The sequence below is a fragment of the Gigantopelta aegis genome, chromosome 4 (genome assembly GCF_016097555.1).
Source record: "Gigantopelta aegis isolate Gae_Host chromosome 4, Gae_host_genome, whole genome shotgun sequence".
Taxonomy (NCBI): domain Eukaryota; kingdom Metazoa; phylum Mollusca; class Gastropoda; order Neomphalida; family Peltospiridae; genus Gigantopelta; species Gigantopelta aegis.
In genome coordinates this window covers 97,480,251-97,495,619 of record NC_054702.1, presented here as the reverse complement: position 1 = coordinate 97,495,619, position 15,369 = coordinate 97,480,251, and the positions used below count along the sequence as shown (strand labels likewise).

The following is a 15,369-nucleotide window of genomic DNA, read 5'->3' as shown; positions in this document are numbered from 1 at the left end:
CAAAAAATTATAGTTTGTGAAAAAAGAAAAAGAAATTTGTTCTATTATATTCACTTCCAGTTTATCCTAGCTATGGTAATATGGGATGTTGTAAATGCTAAATTATAAATAAGAAACAGTTTTATGTATTTTTGTCAAATAAGACCATCAACATGTAAATTGAGAAATTTTGTGAAAAGACAATTTTAACACATCAATTACCGATATAAAATGGCATTTGATTTTTTAAAACTGAATACAAAATAGCTTCTCTTCATCAGTAGGAATATGAGCTATAAATGAACAAAATGAATCCTACTTATAAAAACAGGATTTACAATTACACCAGTTAATCGAAGCAATAAAATGATGGGTTGCCATCTTTGTCTGAATAAAGGTATCTGCACAGAATTGAAAGAAACGAGGAAAGTATTTAGAAAACACTATAACAAGATGAAAGATACTCCAAGGCAGAAGCCGTTTTCTTACGCGTAGATTTGTGCAGCCATTAAATGAAATGTACAACTGTTTTTGTACTTATATCATGTGTATTGCATTTTAGCTCATCACAGAACCAAAAACAATTTAGAAGTGAAATGATGTGTACATATTTGTACAGAGCTCTTCTTATTCATGTTCTTTTTTTGTCATGTAAATAGTCTTTAAGTTAACCTCATTTAATAATTTTCAAGGAAATACTCTACATATACCTGAAAATTGGCTAAATCAACATTCATTCCATTGTGAGTCCTGCACGATGTTGGTAATATAACCTGTTGGATATTAAAATTAACACTATCCCAATAAATATTTGTACATATTTTATTTTGACAGTTACTTTACAGTAATTTTAGCTGCGTTTTTATCCGATATGGAATAATTGTCCCATTTCTTTTCGGGATCGTATGGCTCCCAGCGACTGGCAGGGAAAATATGTTTGTTTCTCTCGTACCAGCTTCGCAAGCACACTTTACCAGCATGGCTTTCGTCCTTCTCAATCCGAGCGTCACTGACAACACGAATGTCTTCATGGGCATCAAAGTTAAACAGTGGCCCACTTTTCCCTCTGGCCTTCGTGACAATGAAGTCGTAAAACAAGTAGTGGTGAGGAATAATGAGATCTTCCTTGACGTACATCAGCTGGTCGACGGTCACAGATTTGAGATCATTGAACTCTCGTCTGAGTGCCTCTAAACACTTGTGCAGGAACTGCTGGATACTGTTGCCCTTCTTCATGCGAGCCTGTCGCCGGTGGCCAGACCCATCCCAGTAGCTGTATGTGATTTCAATCTCTTCGTTTTTAATACTGGCTTGTCGAGACTCCCACTCCATCTGAATACGTTCCCTGTAATTAACCAATGTCTAATTAGTAAAAAAAAAAAAAAAAAATTTGTTTTGTTAACAACACCACTAGAGCACATTGATTTACTATTGGATGTCAAACGTAGTTATTTTGACAGTCATAGAGAGAAAACCCGCTACATTTTTCCATTAGTAGCAAGGGATCTTTTATATGCACCATCCCAAAGACAGGATAGCATATAGCACATACCACAGCCTTTAACCCTTATCCTGCCGCATTCTTTTTGCTAAATTTAAAGAATTTTCACCTGTTCTACATTTCTAGTAATTTTATTAAAATCCATGGGCATTTTAACATGAAATTACACCCATATATACCATAATGATCCAACTACGTAATGATAGCATTTTGTAGATGGTTATTTTATTTATGTTACCATGGCAACAGCTGCAAATTTCAATATACAATTTTTTCATTAATAATTAAGAAAACATGAATAAAACACTACTATTTTTCTTTTAATTTAAGTGTATGCTGTGATTTATTAAGCATAGTGATTGATTTAAAGAATAAATTAAGCAGACTGCCATTTTTTTCAGAATAATAGGGTGCAATGCACATACTGTCATCAACGCCTTTTAGTAAATTATGAACAATGTCCAACATTAACTATTATACATTTTTAGTAATATTATTAAAATCAGTTGACATTTCAGCATGAAATTACACACATATATACTAAGAATATCCATCTACGTAACGCTAACATTTTATAGTCAGTTATATTATTTATGTTACCATGGCAACAGTTGCAAATTTCAATATACCATATTTTCATTAATAATTATGAAAACTTTAATTAAAAATTAATATTTTTCTTTTAATTTAAGTCTATGCTGTGATTTATTAACCATACTGCTTGATGTAAAGAAAAAATTAAGTTGACAACCGCGTTTTTTCTGAAAAATAGGGTCAGATGCGCATTCGGCTATCAACACATTTTGGTAAATTATGAACATAATTTCCAACATTAACTATTATACATTTCTGGTAATATTATTAAAATCAGTTGACATTTCAGCATGAAATTATACACATATATATACTAAGAATATCCACCTACATAACACTAACATTTTATAGTCAGTTATATTATTTGTTACCATGGCAACAGCTGCAACTTTCAATATACCATTTTTTATTAATAATTATGAAAACTTTAATTTAAAATTAATATTTTGCTTTTAATTTAAGTCTATGGTGTGATCTATTAACCATACTACTAGATTTAGAAAAAGAATTAAGTAGACAGCCAATTTTGTTTTTGAATAATAGGGTCAAATGCACATACTACCATCAACGCATATTTGTAACTTGTGGACATTGTGTCCAACATTACATAGACACTAAAAATATGTATACTATCTCTATTACTCCCCCCCCCCCCCCCCCGGTCCCTGCTTGAGCAGATTAAAAAACCAAAACCAAATTCAATACATATCCCCTATAAAGTTCGCTCTCCAGATGCCCCTACCTAAAATCCCAGCACACATGCCTGATTTTTTAAAAATTGTCATCCACCATACAAACATAATTACAAAACATTCACTGCTTATATACGCTAACTTATTCATAAAAAGCCATGCACACACACACAATCCTTGGATCCGCGACTGGTACAGTATAGTACATGCTTTAATCTATTTCAATAATAAAACAAAAAACCGGTGGCGCCACATAATTATGTGTGACACGCAACGAGAATGTTTTGTGATTGGTTATTGAAAATAATGTAGGTCAAGGTATTCCCCAGACTAGTTCAGAAGATATTCTTAACCTATCGTTTGTAATTCATTTTTAAAAAATGAAAACAAATATATATCCACTCAGTAGTGATTAATACCAATGTGAATGTAATATGTCATGTTAAAAAGCAAAAAGGAAAAACTGGCAGAAAAACAACACACAACAAAACAACGACGAACACCGAGCACATGTACGTATTCGATCATATAGTCGACGTAACTGTTCAAGCAAACATACACGTAGCTAGTTAGAATATCGTCTGCTGTAGTATAAGTAACCACGTTGTAATTATTAATGAAAACAGTTAGCAGCACATGCAAGCAATGTATACTACTGCTGTCAAATTGTATGGCGGGAAATGTGCTGTCACATAACCTGTTGTTTATAAATAGAAATAGGGAAATGGCGCTTTTCGATGACTGTTTATGCCATCGGATTACAACTATTTGATTGTGTTTGCAACTTTTTTTAGGCATTAAAAGTGATACTTGTTCTATTTTAATGCAACTGTCATAATGTAGTTCATATATAATAGTATATTATGACAACTTTGTAGAGATAAAAGAAACCACTACCAAAAAACAAGAAACAATAACAAACAATAGCACGCGCCATTTGACGGGTATTTTTTGTTTTAAAAAAAAACATAAGATGTACAACAATTTAGCAAATATTTGGATATGTCATTCTAAGACTATTTATTGACATTTTCTTACTTTGTTTTTGACAAAAATGTCAACAATTAATTTAGAAAACGATTTTTAAATGAAAATAATGCAAAGTGACGTCATTGTGATGACGCTTGGCGTGTATACACGTAAACGGCAGGAAACGGGTTAATATACCTAATTAATCAAATGCAAGTGTTATTAAACAGAAAAGATATCTACAATAATATATTACAGATGAATTTACTTTCTCCAAGTAAAAAATTTTTAATTTGTAAAATGTAAGAGCTATTAAATAAATATTTATAATAGTAAACTGAAGCAGAATGTGTTATTTGTAACTAAACAAAATTGTTTTATTAATACTACCTCGTATAATTTTATCAGATAAAAAAACAAAACATTTCCAACAATAAGAGAGCAAATGTTGATGTTGCTCTTTCTATTGCCCAACAGTTTAATTAGGAAACTGTGATCATGTCAGTAAAAAGAGTAAGCATTCTGAAATTACTGCTAAAGCAAAACATGTCCCCTATCGGCCCAACAAATTTTCATATCTCCTAAATTCAACAGCCATAACTCTGTAAAAAATGGGTAAATCCCCATGAAAACTTCATCTGTAACAGTATGTGATAAACCTATATAAAACATTTCATCTCAATATCTTCAGGCATTGCAGAACAAATGTCCGGAAAACTAATTTTCATATCTCCTGAGTTCAAGGGCAATAACTGTGAAAAGTGAGTAAATCTCCATGAAAGTCAATCCTGATTTGTAACAGTCTTAAATATTTTATATAACAACACACTCAACACATTTTATTGACGGTTATATGGTGTCGGTCATATGGTTACGGACCACACAGATGTTGCGAGAGAAAACCTGTCACCACTTCATAGGTCACTCTTTTTGATTAGCAGCAAGGGATCTTTTATATGCACCATCCCACAGACAGGATAGAACATACCATGGCCTTTGTTACACCAATTGTGGAGCACTGGCTGGAACAAGAAATAGCCCACAGGGCCCACCAATGGGAATCGATCCTAGATCAATAGCGCATCAGGCAAGCACTGTACCACTGAGCTACGTCCTGCCCGATTTGTAACAGAAAATGATAAAGCTATACACAAAATTTCAGCTCAATATATCACGGCATTGTGGGAAAAAACATACAGAAACTATATGTGGGACAGACGGACAGAGATGAAACCTACATTCCCCTCTGGCATATGTTGTTTTACTATGTGACACTACCTCAAACGATTCTCTTCTTCATCACGATCTCTGTCTGGCAAAAAACTTGTGTCCACCTCAGGGTTCATACCTAGAAAAGAAAACAAATAGTGCAATAAGCACGAGAGCAAAATATTTCACGGTGACCATATGCACACTGCAAACCTACTTTCTTATAGCTCAGGATGTAAGTATGGAATTCAGCTCTAGCAGAATGGTTGAATAAATGAACACTTTGAAATCCTGGCTTTGCAGTAAAACATTCATTTAAAAAAAAAAAAAAAATAATAATAAAACTAAACTAACTGCTTGTATATATTTCCTCATAGGCAAGAGGTGATAATATTCTATCAAATTGTGACTTGCAGCCAAAAAAAGAGAGTAAAACATTGCTTGTGTAATAAGCAACTTTGGACTAATAAACTACAAACCAAATCTTTTTTTCTTTTTCTGTAGTCTGTTGGCTAGTTGTATTCTCCAGTCTTCCTCTTCATCACTGGACAGTTTCTCGTCGGATCCTTCTGTTGGTTTAGTGTCAGATCCTTCTGTCGGTATACTGTCAGATCCTTCTGTCGGTTTACTGTCAGATCCTTCTGTCTGTTTACTGTCAGATCCTTCTGTCAGTTTACTGTTCTGTGTGGCACTCTCTTCTATCACAAGTTCTTTTTTCTCTCCAGTAGTCTCCTTCACTTCCGTGTTGATGTCATCGTCATCATCATCATCTTCTTCACTATCCTCGACATCTTCTTCCAGGTCAAATGACAGCATCGTAATCTAAACAAAAGCACTGCAGTTGAAAATGTCATTCCTGCCACTTTATAGCCATAAGATAATTAAATGAATAATGTGGACTAAACTACAAATGACCTTAACTTCAGACAAAATGATCAAAACGTTGCTTGGTGAGTTTTCTACATGAGGTGTGATAAGATTATTGCCCATACCAGCCAGTGATGTACAACTACCAGCCTTCCCCTTCTATCTTAAAGTGTATTTTAAAAGCCCATTCAAGGCCCTTGCTACTGGTTAAAAAGAGCTTATGTGGCCAAAGTGGATTTTACTTATTCAGCAACTTCTGACATCATCATGGACTTCTATGGTTGCAGAATTACTTATCCTAGAAAGAATGTTACTTTCCATTGTAGGCTATGGAAGGAAAGAAGGAAATGTTTTATTTAACGACGCACTCAACACATTTTATTTACAGTTATATGGCATCAGACATATGTTTAAGAACCTCACAGGTACCTGAGATAGGAAACCTGCTGTTGTCACTTCATGGGCTACTCTTTTCGATTAGCAGCAAGGGATCTTTTATATGCACCATCCCACAGACAGGATAGTACATACCAGCCTTTGTTACACCAGTTGTGGAGCACTGGATGGAACGAGAAATAGCCCAATGGGTCCAACGACAGAGATCGATTCTAGACGGACCACGCATCAAGTGAACGATTTACCACTGGGCTACGTCCCGCCCCTGTAGGCTATGGCGTCACTACAGTATATGCCATAGTAAAATCATAGCCTACAAAAGTTTTACAATTTCATAGCACTAAGATAGCTTCAAAAATATATGGGCCCTGAATCCAAAACTAGGGTATATGTGTTTTAAACATACATGTAAGTGTATCCATTACTTTTTCACTTTTAAAGATTAGACTGAGGTTTTGCCTCTGCTATAATTAAAGGGACATTCCCGAGTTTGCTGCATTGTAAGATGTTACCGAAAAATAAAATATTTCTACGATTAAACTTACATATTAAATATATTTTCTTGTTTAGAATATCAGTGTCTGTAGATTCAATGTGTTTCTGGACGTCTTAATATTTGTAAGAAGCCCAAACTGGATTTTGTCTTCAAATAATTTTGTACGTACGAACAAATATAGTTTAAGAAATAAAATGAAATTAACCTAGTACAAATATTAGAACGATCAGAAACACGTTTAATATACAGCCACTAATATTTTATGCAGAACAGTATAATTGATATATATTTACAATCGTTAAAAAGTGTGTTAGTCGATAACATCTTAGAAATTGCAGCAAACTCAGGAATGTTCCTTTAAATATTAAGTTTAAATTAAAACTATGAATTTAAAACTATGATAAACCCAATAACTAACTTTTCTCTGTTCTTTTCTTTTTTTGTCTTCCTTCTGTTGTTCCATGAGTCTTGCTTCTGCATTCTTTTTTGCCAGTTGCTTCTCTCTCTCCTTTACAACACTCTCCTGTTTTGCTCGCATCTCTGTCAGTGTAACCAAGCCTAGCAACAGAAAACAGGTCAGCATAAGAAATATTACTTTTAAAGCAAAAAACAACAACAACCTACCAATAACAAAACAACTGTCCATACAATTTCTGCTCAAATGTGTTTTTTTAAAAATGCAGAATGAATGAAAAATATATTTCAACCTATTTTTTAATATACTCTTCAAAAAAAGAAACGCAAAAGGGTACAAATGGGTTATAACTCCGATTTTATGTTTCCTACCGGTTCATGCTTTGTGAATACAAGGTCATTGCATGTCCCAAACACATTCCCACGGTTACATTCGATAAAACGCAGCTACTGTACAATAAAGTTCCAAAATGTGAATATTCGCAAAACGCAGCCACGTGCAAACTATGTCACCACTGCACGTGCGTTGTCTGCACGTGCAACATGAACACCGACAGTATAAAAGTGCAGGGTGTTCGCTTGCCTGGCCTCTGTATCTGGCCGGCAGTTGACAATCCAGGACATGCCACGTCTCAGTGAACCGCAGAGAAACAATGCCATCGGCCGACTAGACGCAGGCGAATCCAGAACGGCCGTTGCCAGGGCATTCCATGTGTCCCCAAGCACCATCTCCAGACTGTGGGACCGTTACCAGCAACATGGATCAACACGTGACCTCCCTAGATCCGGTCGACCACGGGTCACTACCCCCGGGCAGGACCGCTACATCCGGGTACGCCACCTTCGGGAACGATTGACTACTGCCACCTCCACAGCCGCAGCAATACCAGGTTTGCGCAGGATATCCGACCAGACCGTACGGAACCGCCTACGTGAGGTAGGAATTCGTGCCAGACGTCCAGTTCGAGGTGTCATCTTAACACCACAACACACGTCGACTCCGACTGCAGTGGTGCCAGATTCATCGACAATGGCCTCAACTGCGATGGAGACAGGTGTGGTTCAGTGACGAGTCCCGATTTCTGCTCCGACGTCATGATAGAAGATGTCGCGTGTATAGGCGTCGTGGTGAACGTTATGCGGAAAAAACTGCGTGCAGGAAGTGGACAGATTCGGCGGGGGTAGTGTCATGGTGTGGGCAGCCATCTCACACACTGGCAGAACTGACCTGGTCCACGTGCAGGGCAACCTGAATGCACAGGGCTACATTGACCAGATCCTCCGGCCACACATCGTTCCAGTTATGGCCAACGCCAACGCAGTGTTCCAACATGACAACGCCAGGCCTCACACAGCACGTCTCACAACGGCTTTCCTACAGAACAACAACATTAATGTCCTTCCTTGGCCATCGATATCACCGGATTTGAACCCAACTGAGCATCTATGGGACGAGTTGGACCGACGCCTCCGACAGCGACAACCACAGCCCCAGACTCTGCCCGAGCTGGCAGCAGCCTTGCAGGCCGAGTGGGCCACCATCCCCCGGGACGTCATCCGTACTCTGGTTGCTTCAATGGGCAGGCGGTGCCAGGCAGTTGTCAACACACGCGGAGGCCACACCCGGTATTGACTCCAGATGACCTTGACCTTGGTGGTGTGTCCTATCACTTACTCACAATGGACTATAGTGAATTGTGAACAATCCTGCAACATTTGGTAATTATCGGACTCACCATTCAATAATTAAATCAATTCTCCAAATGTTACGACAATGTGGTTTTGCGTTTCTTCTTTTGAAGAGTATATATATGTTCATCCAGTACTGAAAATACTTAAAATAGTGAAAAAGACCAATTTCAAACTTCATTAAAAAAAAATTCAGATCCTTCTGTCCAAATTTACCTTTTTTCAACCTTTATCAAGACCTGGAAAATTAACTTGTCATGCTGTTGGTTAATGGTAAAGTTGTTAGCATTTTTTGCATGGGGTCACAGGCCTTAATCTTGCCGGCGAAATTAGCGTTTTCTTCACCGAAAGTCGACTCAAATCGCCGAGTTATTAGCAGTAGTGAGAAGTCAAAGTCGCCATAATATTTTGGACCTATAATCAGATTTCAAAAACGAAATCATACAACAGATGTCAAGATCCAAACTTGTTAAGTTGTTTATTGTCATAGCTCACTTGGCACCTTGTCGCCGTATTATATATCGGACAGTGTTTCCTCGACTCACTCGAGTAATTGCGAACCTGCCTATTAACAGGAAATGGTTTCTGTGCATGCGCATTGTAATGACCAATTGATATGATTAAATAATGTTTTACCGTGTTCAATTTATTTTCAAAATCAACCAAGAAATGTTAAAGGGACACACCCTAGTTACGGCTAGTTGTTAACCATTATGGCGTTGTTTTTCGCTATTAAACCCATTTTTTCACAAATAAAATTGCACTTTACTTACCGTTTATTATTTAGAATATACATTTCCATTCACCTGAAGTATTGTTTGGTAATCCTGGTGTTTGTAATACCACAAAATGCATTTTTCGTATTTCTGAAAAACGGACGCACTTTTGAGAAAAAAACGTTGAGCAGACAAGGTCTAATCTATTTTTAGACGGGATATTTCCATTTCAATGTCACAGACGTTGGTATACCACGTGGCCGTTATCATTTTGGTTCGGTTTGTTTTCTCGTGCACGGTTCGCGCAATCAACATCCGATTTGTTGGTCATTTGTGAGATTTTTCTTCACAGTTCGTGAACATTTTCAGTAACAATAAAGTTCAGACAAGTAAGTATCTCAATACAAAACGTTACAAACCCTTAAAAGCAATAATTTTGCTAAGTCCTACGATATCTGGAGAGGGGATACAACCAGGACAGAACAGTTGGAACATGTCCAGGAGAGGTGAAAAGAACGCACCCCAAGTCTGTGAAATTTGTCGTAACGTAGGCGGTAGACCGGTCAAAACCCCCTCCGGTCAAAACTCCCTCGGTCAAAACCCCCTCAGTCAAAAACCCCTCCAGTCAAAACCCCCTTATTTAGGAAATAATTATAAGAAATGACAAAATAATTAATACCCAAAATATTTATTCACACTTGCATATTATAACATTTGATTGCATAGACTTTTGTATAAGTCATAATCCATTAGATCGCATTTAGATCTATTTCCATCTGATGCAGTGTCCGATGCCTTTGAGAGTATCCTCCATTGACTTAGAACCATCTCGGCGGGCTGTGCACAAATTCAAGAGCTTAGACTGCAATTTGACTGTTTTAGGGCGAACATGTTTTGCTGGGGGCTCACCCCTGTTGTCTCGCAGTAACAGTGTGGATGCCATTGCGTGGTCTTTTCGCAGACTGTCTATGGCACGCCAGATGGTTGGGTGAGCATGTCCGATAAGCTTGGCAAAGGCATTATTCCAGCCTTCACACACGTTGTTGGTTCGAGATCCATTAATTAGTGTGATGTCATGGACATTCCAGAGTTCTGGAGAAAATGTTGGAGGCGATCGACGCATCCTGATGGGTGGAACAATGCCGTTTGGTTGTGTTGGTAGCTGGATACGGCGAAACTGACCAGAGACGTATGTGTTATCGAAGTAGTCGATTAGTGGTTCAAGTCCTTCTGGTGTGTTTTCCCTCAAGTATTGGATACCGGACACAACATCACCTGTTGGCAAAAATGCCAAACCATCCAACATGCCACAGAAAAGTTTTACGTCACTGTTCTCCCGATACAAATGTACAAGTCCCAGACTCTGAATCCTCAATGATTAAGTCTTGAAGTGATTGTGGATTTTTAGGAAGATGCTTGGCACGCTCCCGACGTAGTGTACGTTTCACAACTTCTGGGTTGCCTAGAGCAGTATGAATATCAGTTGTAGCAGTTGCTGTAGTATCCACGACTATCTGAGTTGGCATACCCCGCGATGTACCACTTACGTTCTTCATGGTGTTTTTCAGCCTACTAGCTGCAACAGAGTCGGGATTGGGATCATGAGTGTGTTGGACAGTGTGTATCACTGTCTGGATCTCAATATCTGTGATCACTGCTCCTTTGCAAGAAAAGGAAGCCCTGTTGGAGCATTCCCATCGCACTGTAGACTTAGACTTGTTCTTTTTGGTATACATATATCCTTCATGCAGAAGCTTTTGACCACCCTTGTGATTTTGTATCACTTCCATGGTTGTTCACAGAATGAATGATTAATAGACCAGACCCTAACCATTTTCTTGTAGCATCCCATGTGACATTTGCTGCATGTACTCTACTTTCATGTTCAAAAATAACTGCTCAATCATTAATCCCATCAATAGCTAAGATCCCTTCAATAGCTAAGATCACATAAGTAACAGAGATTGCTAATTACTATCAAATTCTTTCATTATATTATTTAAAAGATTTCTCAAGGCTTCCCAATTACATTAATCCCTGCAGCAGCTAGCCAAGATCAAGCTGTTGTTGTTGTTGTTGTTGCTAATTACTATCATGTTCTTTCCTTATATTGCAAATTACTATCAAGTTCTTTCATTATACTATTATATTATATAAGTAGTTTTCCTAGGCTTCCCAATTACATCTATCTCTAAGATCAAACATTTTGTAAAAACTACAATTCTAAGTCTATGAGTAGCTTCACTGAAAGCCTAAAGTCTATGTAGTGTAACATACACTAAATAACAACATAAATAAATATATTTCAGATAATTATTCAAAAGAGATTAAAACAATTATTCATCTATGTTAATATTATACCAACTTTACCACTATAAATACCAAACAATAATAATAAGAGGGGGTTTTGACCGTCTGACTATTTATTGCAGGGGGTTTAGACTGGAGGGGGTTTTGACCGAGGGGGTTTTGACCGAGGGGGTTTTGACCGAAGGGGGTTTTCACCTGGATTCACGTAGGCATTGTTGTGCTTCGAGCGACATCTACCGGTGACATCAGAATACAAACTTTCAAAATGATTTCAAGCAATTGGGACATGGGGATTCCCATGGTATTTATCGATATAAAACCTGCTTTTTCACTCCATTTGATAAAAACGTGATCTAAATGTGTTACAGGTTTGTAGATTAACCAAATTATAATTTATTTTCGCTGGATGGAACTAGGGTGTGCGGCTTTAATACTCATGCCACTTTCTGCTGTGAAGAGATTAAATACATGTCGTTGTGTAATGTTGACATTCTTCAAATACACACGTAACCGGGACATTGTTTCTAAGTGAAGCGTGTCGCACAGTGTGCTGTGACAAGTCAAGCGTTGTTAATACTCGGCAATGTTCACTTCAGTAATGCCAGAAGATACTAATTAATACTTAATTTTAGCATAAAGGCACATTATCAACTACTTAATAATATCACATTTTTTAATGAAATATATAACTGTTCTGCTTTAAAAACTTTATTACCAGAAGTAGTATTTGAGGGATGCAGTCGATTCGTCCACTGGACAATTCGTCCACAGATGATTCGTCCACTGAAAATTCGTCCACTGAGGAACTCGAGACGATTCGTCCACTACACAAAATCAGTTCCGGACGATTCGTCCACTGGGTTTTTATTTCCCCAGTACATTTCGTCCATGGCCTAAATAATGTGTACTACATGTACGTGGGGGCTAAATAAATTATTAGATATATTTTACCCCGATTTTTTTTTTGCTGTCATAAATTTACAAAGGTGAAAATAAATGATATTGCATTAGATTATGCTTGGTAGATGTTTTTGTAACAATGCTCTGCAGACATAATTATTTGGTGTTTCTATTTATTTGGTTATTATTTGTTTCTATAATGTACGCCTTTCTTTTAAACTTTTATTTCGATTCACTCAGGCTGTCAAACGACAGCATATAAGGACATATTTTACAATAGTTATTTACAGTGCCAAGATGACAACAGGAGTTCTTCATAGAATATATACAGACATAATTCAAAATAGCTATATACACATGTCGTAGGATGTTTTTAGTACAATATGCCCAGTAAAAATAATCTTTAGCCCTTCCCTTTCAACTTGTTTGGTTTCTGTTTGCTTTACCAATTAAGTGTACAGGTGTACTCTATTGTGATATTGTGATATCGTGAAGTAATTAGCAATGCCGGCTCATTACTGCTTAAGCTTGTTTCACCAAGTTGGATCCAGTAGCGTCTAAAACAACACGCCTTATTTCAAAGCGGCACCGCTAACTACCTGTATGGACGGAATGAATGAATGAATGAATGAATGAATGAATGAATGTTTAACGACACCCCAGCACGAAAAATACATCGGCTATTGGGTGTCAAACTATGGCAATGCAAACAAATAAGGTGATGATCAACATCAATATAAAAATTCAAGATTTAAGTAAAAACACTGTAAAGAATTGTGCAAAAATACAAATATCACAGATAGATACTGACTTTTACTCAAAATTTCAATGTGTGCTGTATTGGCCATTCTCAAAGAGAATGTTACACCCCTGTACCACAGTGAGGTTACAGCACGCTCAGGGGTGTATGGACGGAGGGGTAATAAAGTCTTCCGACGCGGAGGCTTGCATTACCTATTTACCACATCGTGTACGAGCGATAATCCGCATGATAATGAATACAAACAGTTAATAAAAACTGGATAGTAATGTTGAATTCTAACTCTATTTTACTTTTTTGGTTATAGTATACCACAAAATAATGTTAAGAAACGATTACAATGTCAAAGAAATAACTATTAATATGTTTGAAAAAAATGCAGTCGAGTGGACGAATTGTCCGAGGTGAGTGGACGAATCGTCCGGTGGACGAATTGTCTGTGGACGAATTGTCTGTGGACGAATTGTCCAGTGGACGAACCGTCTGGAAAGCGTATTTGATATCTAAATATTATGATCAGAACCGAGTGTAAAATTCTGAATCTTTCCGACTGAACGTGGAAATTGGCGAAACATTACGAAATGTACTGATAAATGTTCATTTTGTTTATTTTTATCAAACTTCGCCCCTTTCTTCTGGGAAGGGAGAAGTAACTTCTCCTACTTTTTCAATTCTAGATTAGGGCCTGGGGTTGTGAACACTTAAAATTGTAATTGCTAGTCAATGAATGTACGTATACTAAACAAATATATAGATATAATCTGTTTAATTTTCTAAACAATAAGATTGTAATAAAATTAAACCAAACAAACTTATGGTGTTACAAACAGATAGAAGATTACCAATTGTGTTGGACTTGAGGGTCTGTTCAATGGCATCGTAGTGAGCAGCAAACTTATTACTGATAGCCCCAATCTTCAACTCTTCTTCAATCTTTTTCTTCTTTGCTTCTATCTCTTCTTGCTCCTTCTGTCTCTTCTTTATGAGGTTTATTGCTCTGCCCGCTTCAGAGGCAGCTCCTTTGTAAGTTGCCATATTTCAAAACCTGAATGAATATTTAAACAAGAGCACCGGTGAGGTACATGATAATATTTGTTGATATGCCCATCAGGCTTCCATGTATATCGCCTCGGGTTAATGAGTTGCTGAGGTTATATAAACATCAATCTTAAATGTTGAGAAAATTATTACTCTTTTAAGTTTAAAAAGATAATTTTAAGTAAATAAAAAAATTACTGGAAAGATATCAGACTGTTACTACCTCCCCCACACCATTATATAGAAGAACCTCACCCTAACTCTAAACGGTATGGCGATAAGGAGTAACGGTAGGATTTTTGCCAAATATAGCATAAAACAATTGCCATTAAATGTTATATATTTAATATGCACAAAGCCAAAATGTCCTGTCTTACAATTAATTTAGTGGATTCAGTTTAGTTTATTGTGGTCGTTTGCGGTATTTGATTCAATCAAGATTGCTAATTTCTTTGCGACCGGACCCCTAAAGGCTAAAGTTAACACTTTTTCAACAATATTAATGATTGTACATAAATTTTAAATATTATATAGTGTCAGGCTGAAAAAGCACTTACGATTAATAAACGTCTTTTTCACACAATGAAATGAATTTTGCCTAACGTAGTAGAAACGAATAGTTCATCACATTTACTATAAGGGCTGAATAAATATCAATATGTGCCGAAATGGACTGATGTTTACTAGTGTTTAACATTAAAATGGATTAATCGTTCGTTATTTTTAATTTGATATTAATTTTGGTTAGCACATTTTGTTCCCCAAAATTACAAATGTTAGTTTTATTGTGACATAAGTTTACTTAGACATTTATATAAATTATGCATCGAATTAGTAAG

The 15,369-nt window shown here is 36.7% G+C and overlaps 1 protein-coding gene across 1 annotated transcript; it reads right to left on the bottom strand.

Moving 5' to 3' along the window:
* Positions 1-785: 785 nt before the first annotated feature.
* On the bottom strand, positions 786-15,198 carry LOC121371518 (protein FAM50 homolog). The gene is made up of 6 exons (XM_041497465.1): positions 15,088-15,198; positions 14,335-14,537; positions 7,122-7,261; positions 5,424-5,766; positions 5,014-5,083; positions 786-1,324 (listed from the first exon to the last, which is right to left on the bottom strand). The coding sequence occupies exons 2-6, from the start codon at positions 14,525-14,527 to the stop codon at positions 814-816; spliced, it is 1,257 nt and encodes a 418-aa protein (XP_041353399.1). The 5' UTR covers positions 14,528-14,537; positions 15,088-15,198; the 3' UTR covers positions 786-813.
* Between the last annotated feature and the right edge of the window lie 171 nt (positions 15,199-15,369).

Bases quoted from the DNA above. Each gene is read 5' to 3' on its own strand.
- LOC121371518 (XM_041497465.1), bottom strand. From the start codon at position 14,527: ATGGCAACTTACAAAGGAGCTGCCTCTGAAGCGGGCAGAGCAATAAAC. The intron at 7,262-14,334 runs GTAATCTTCTAT...TTCTGTTGCTAG, and splicing joins CCTCAAGTCCAACACAATTG to GCTTGGTTACACTGACAGAG. The intron at 5,084-5,423 runs GTTTGTAGTTTA...TTTCTTTTCTAG, and splicing joins GAAAAAGAAAAAAAGATTTG to GTATGAACCCTGAGGTGGAC.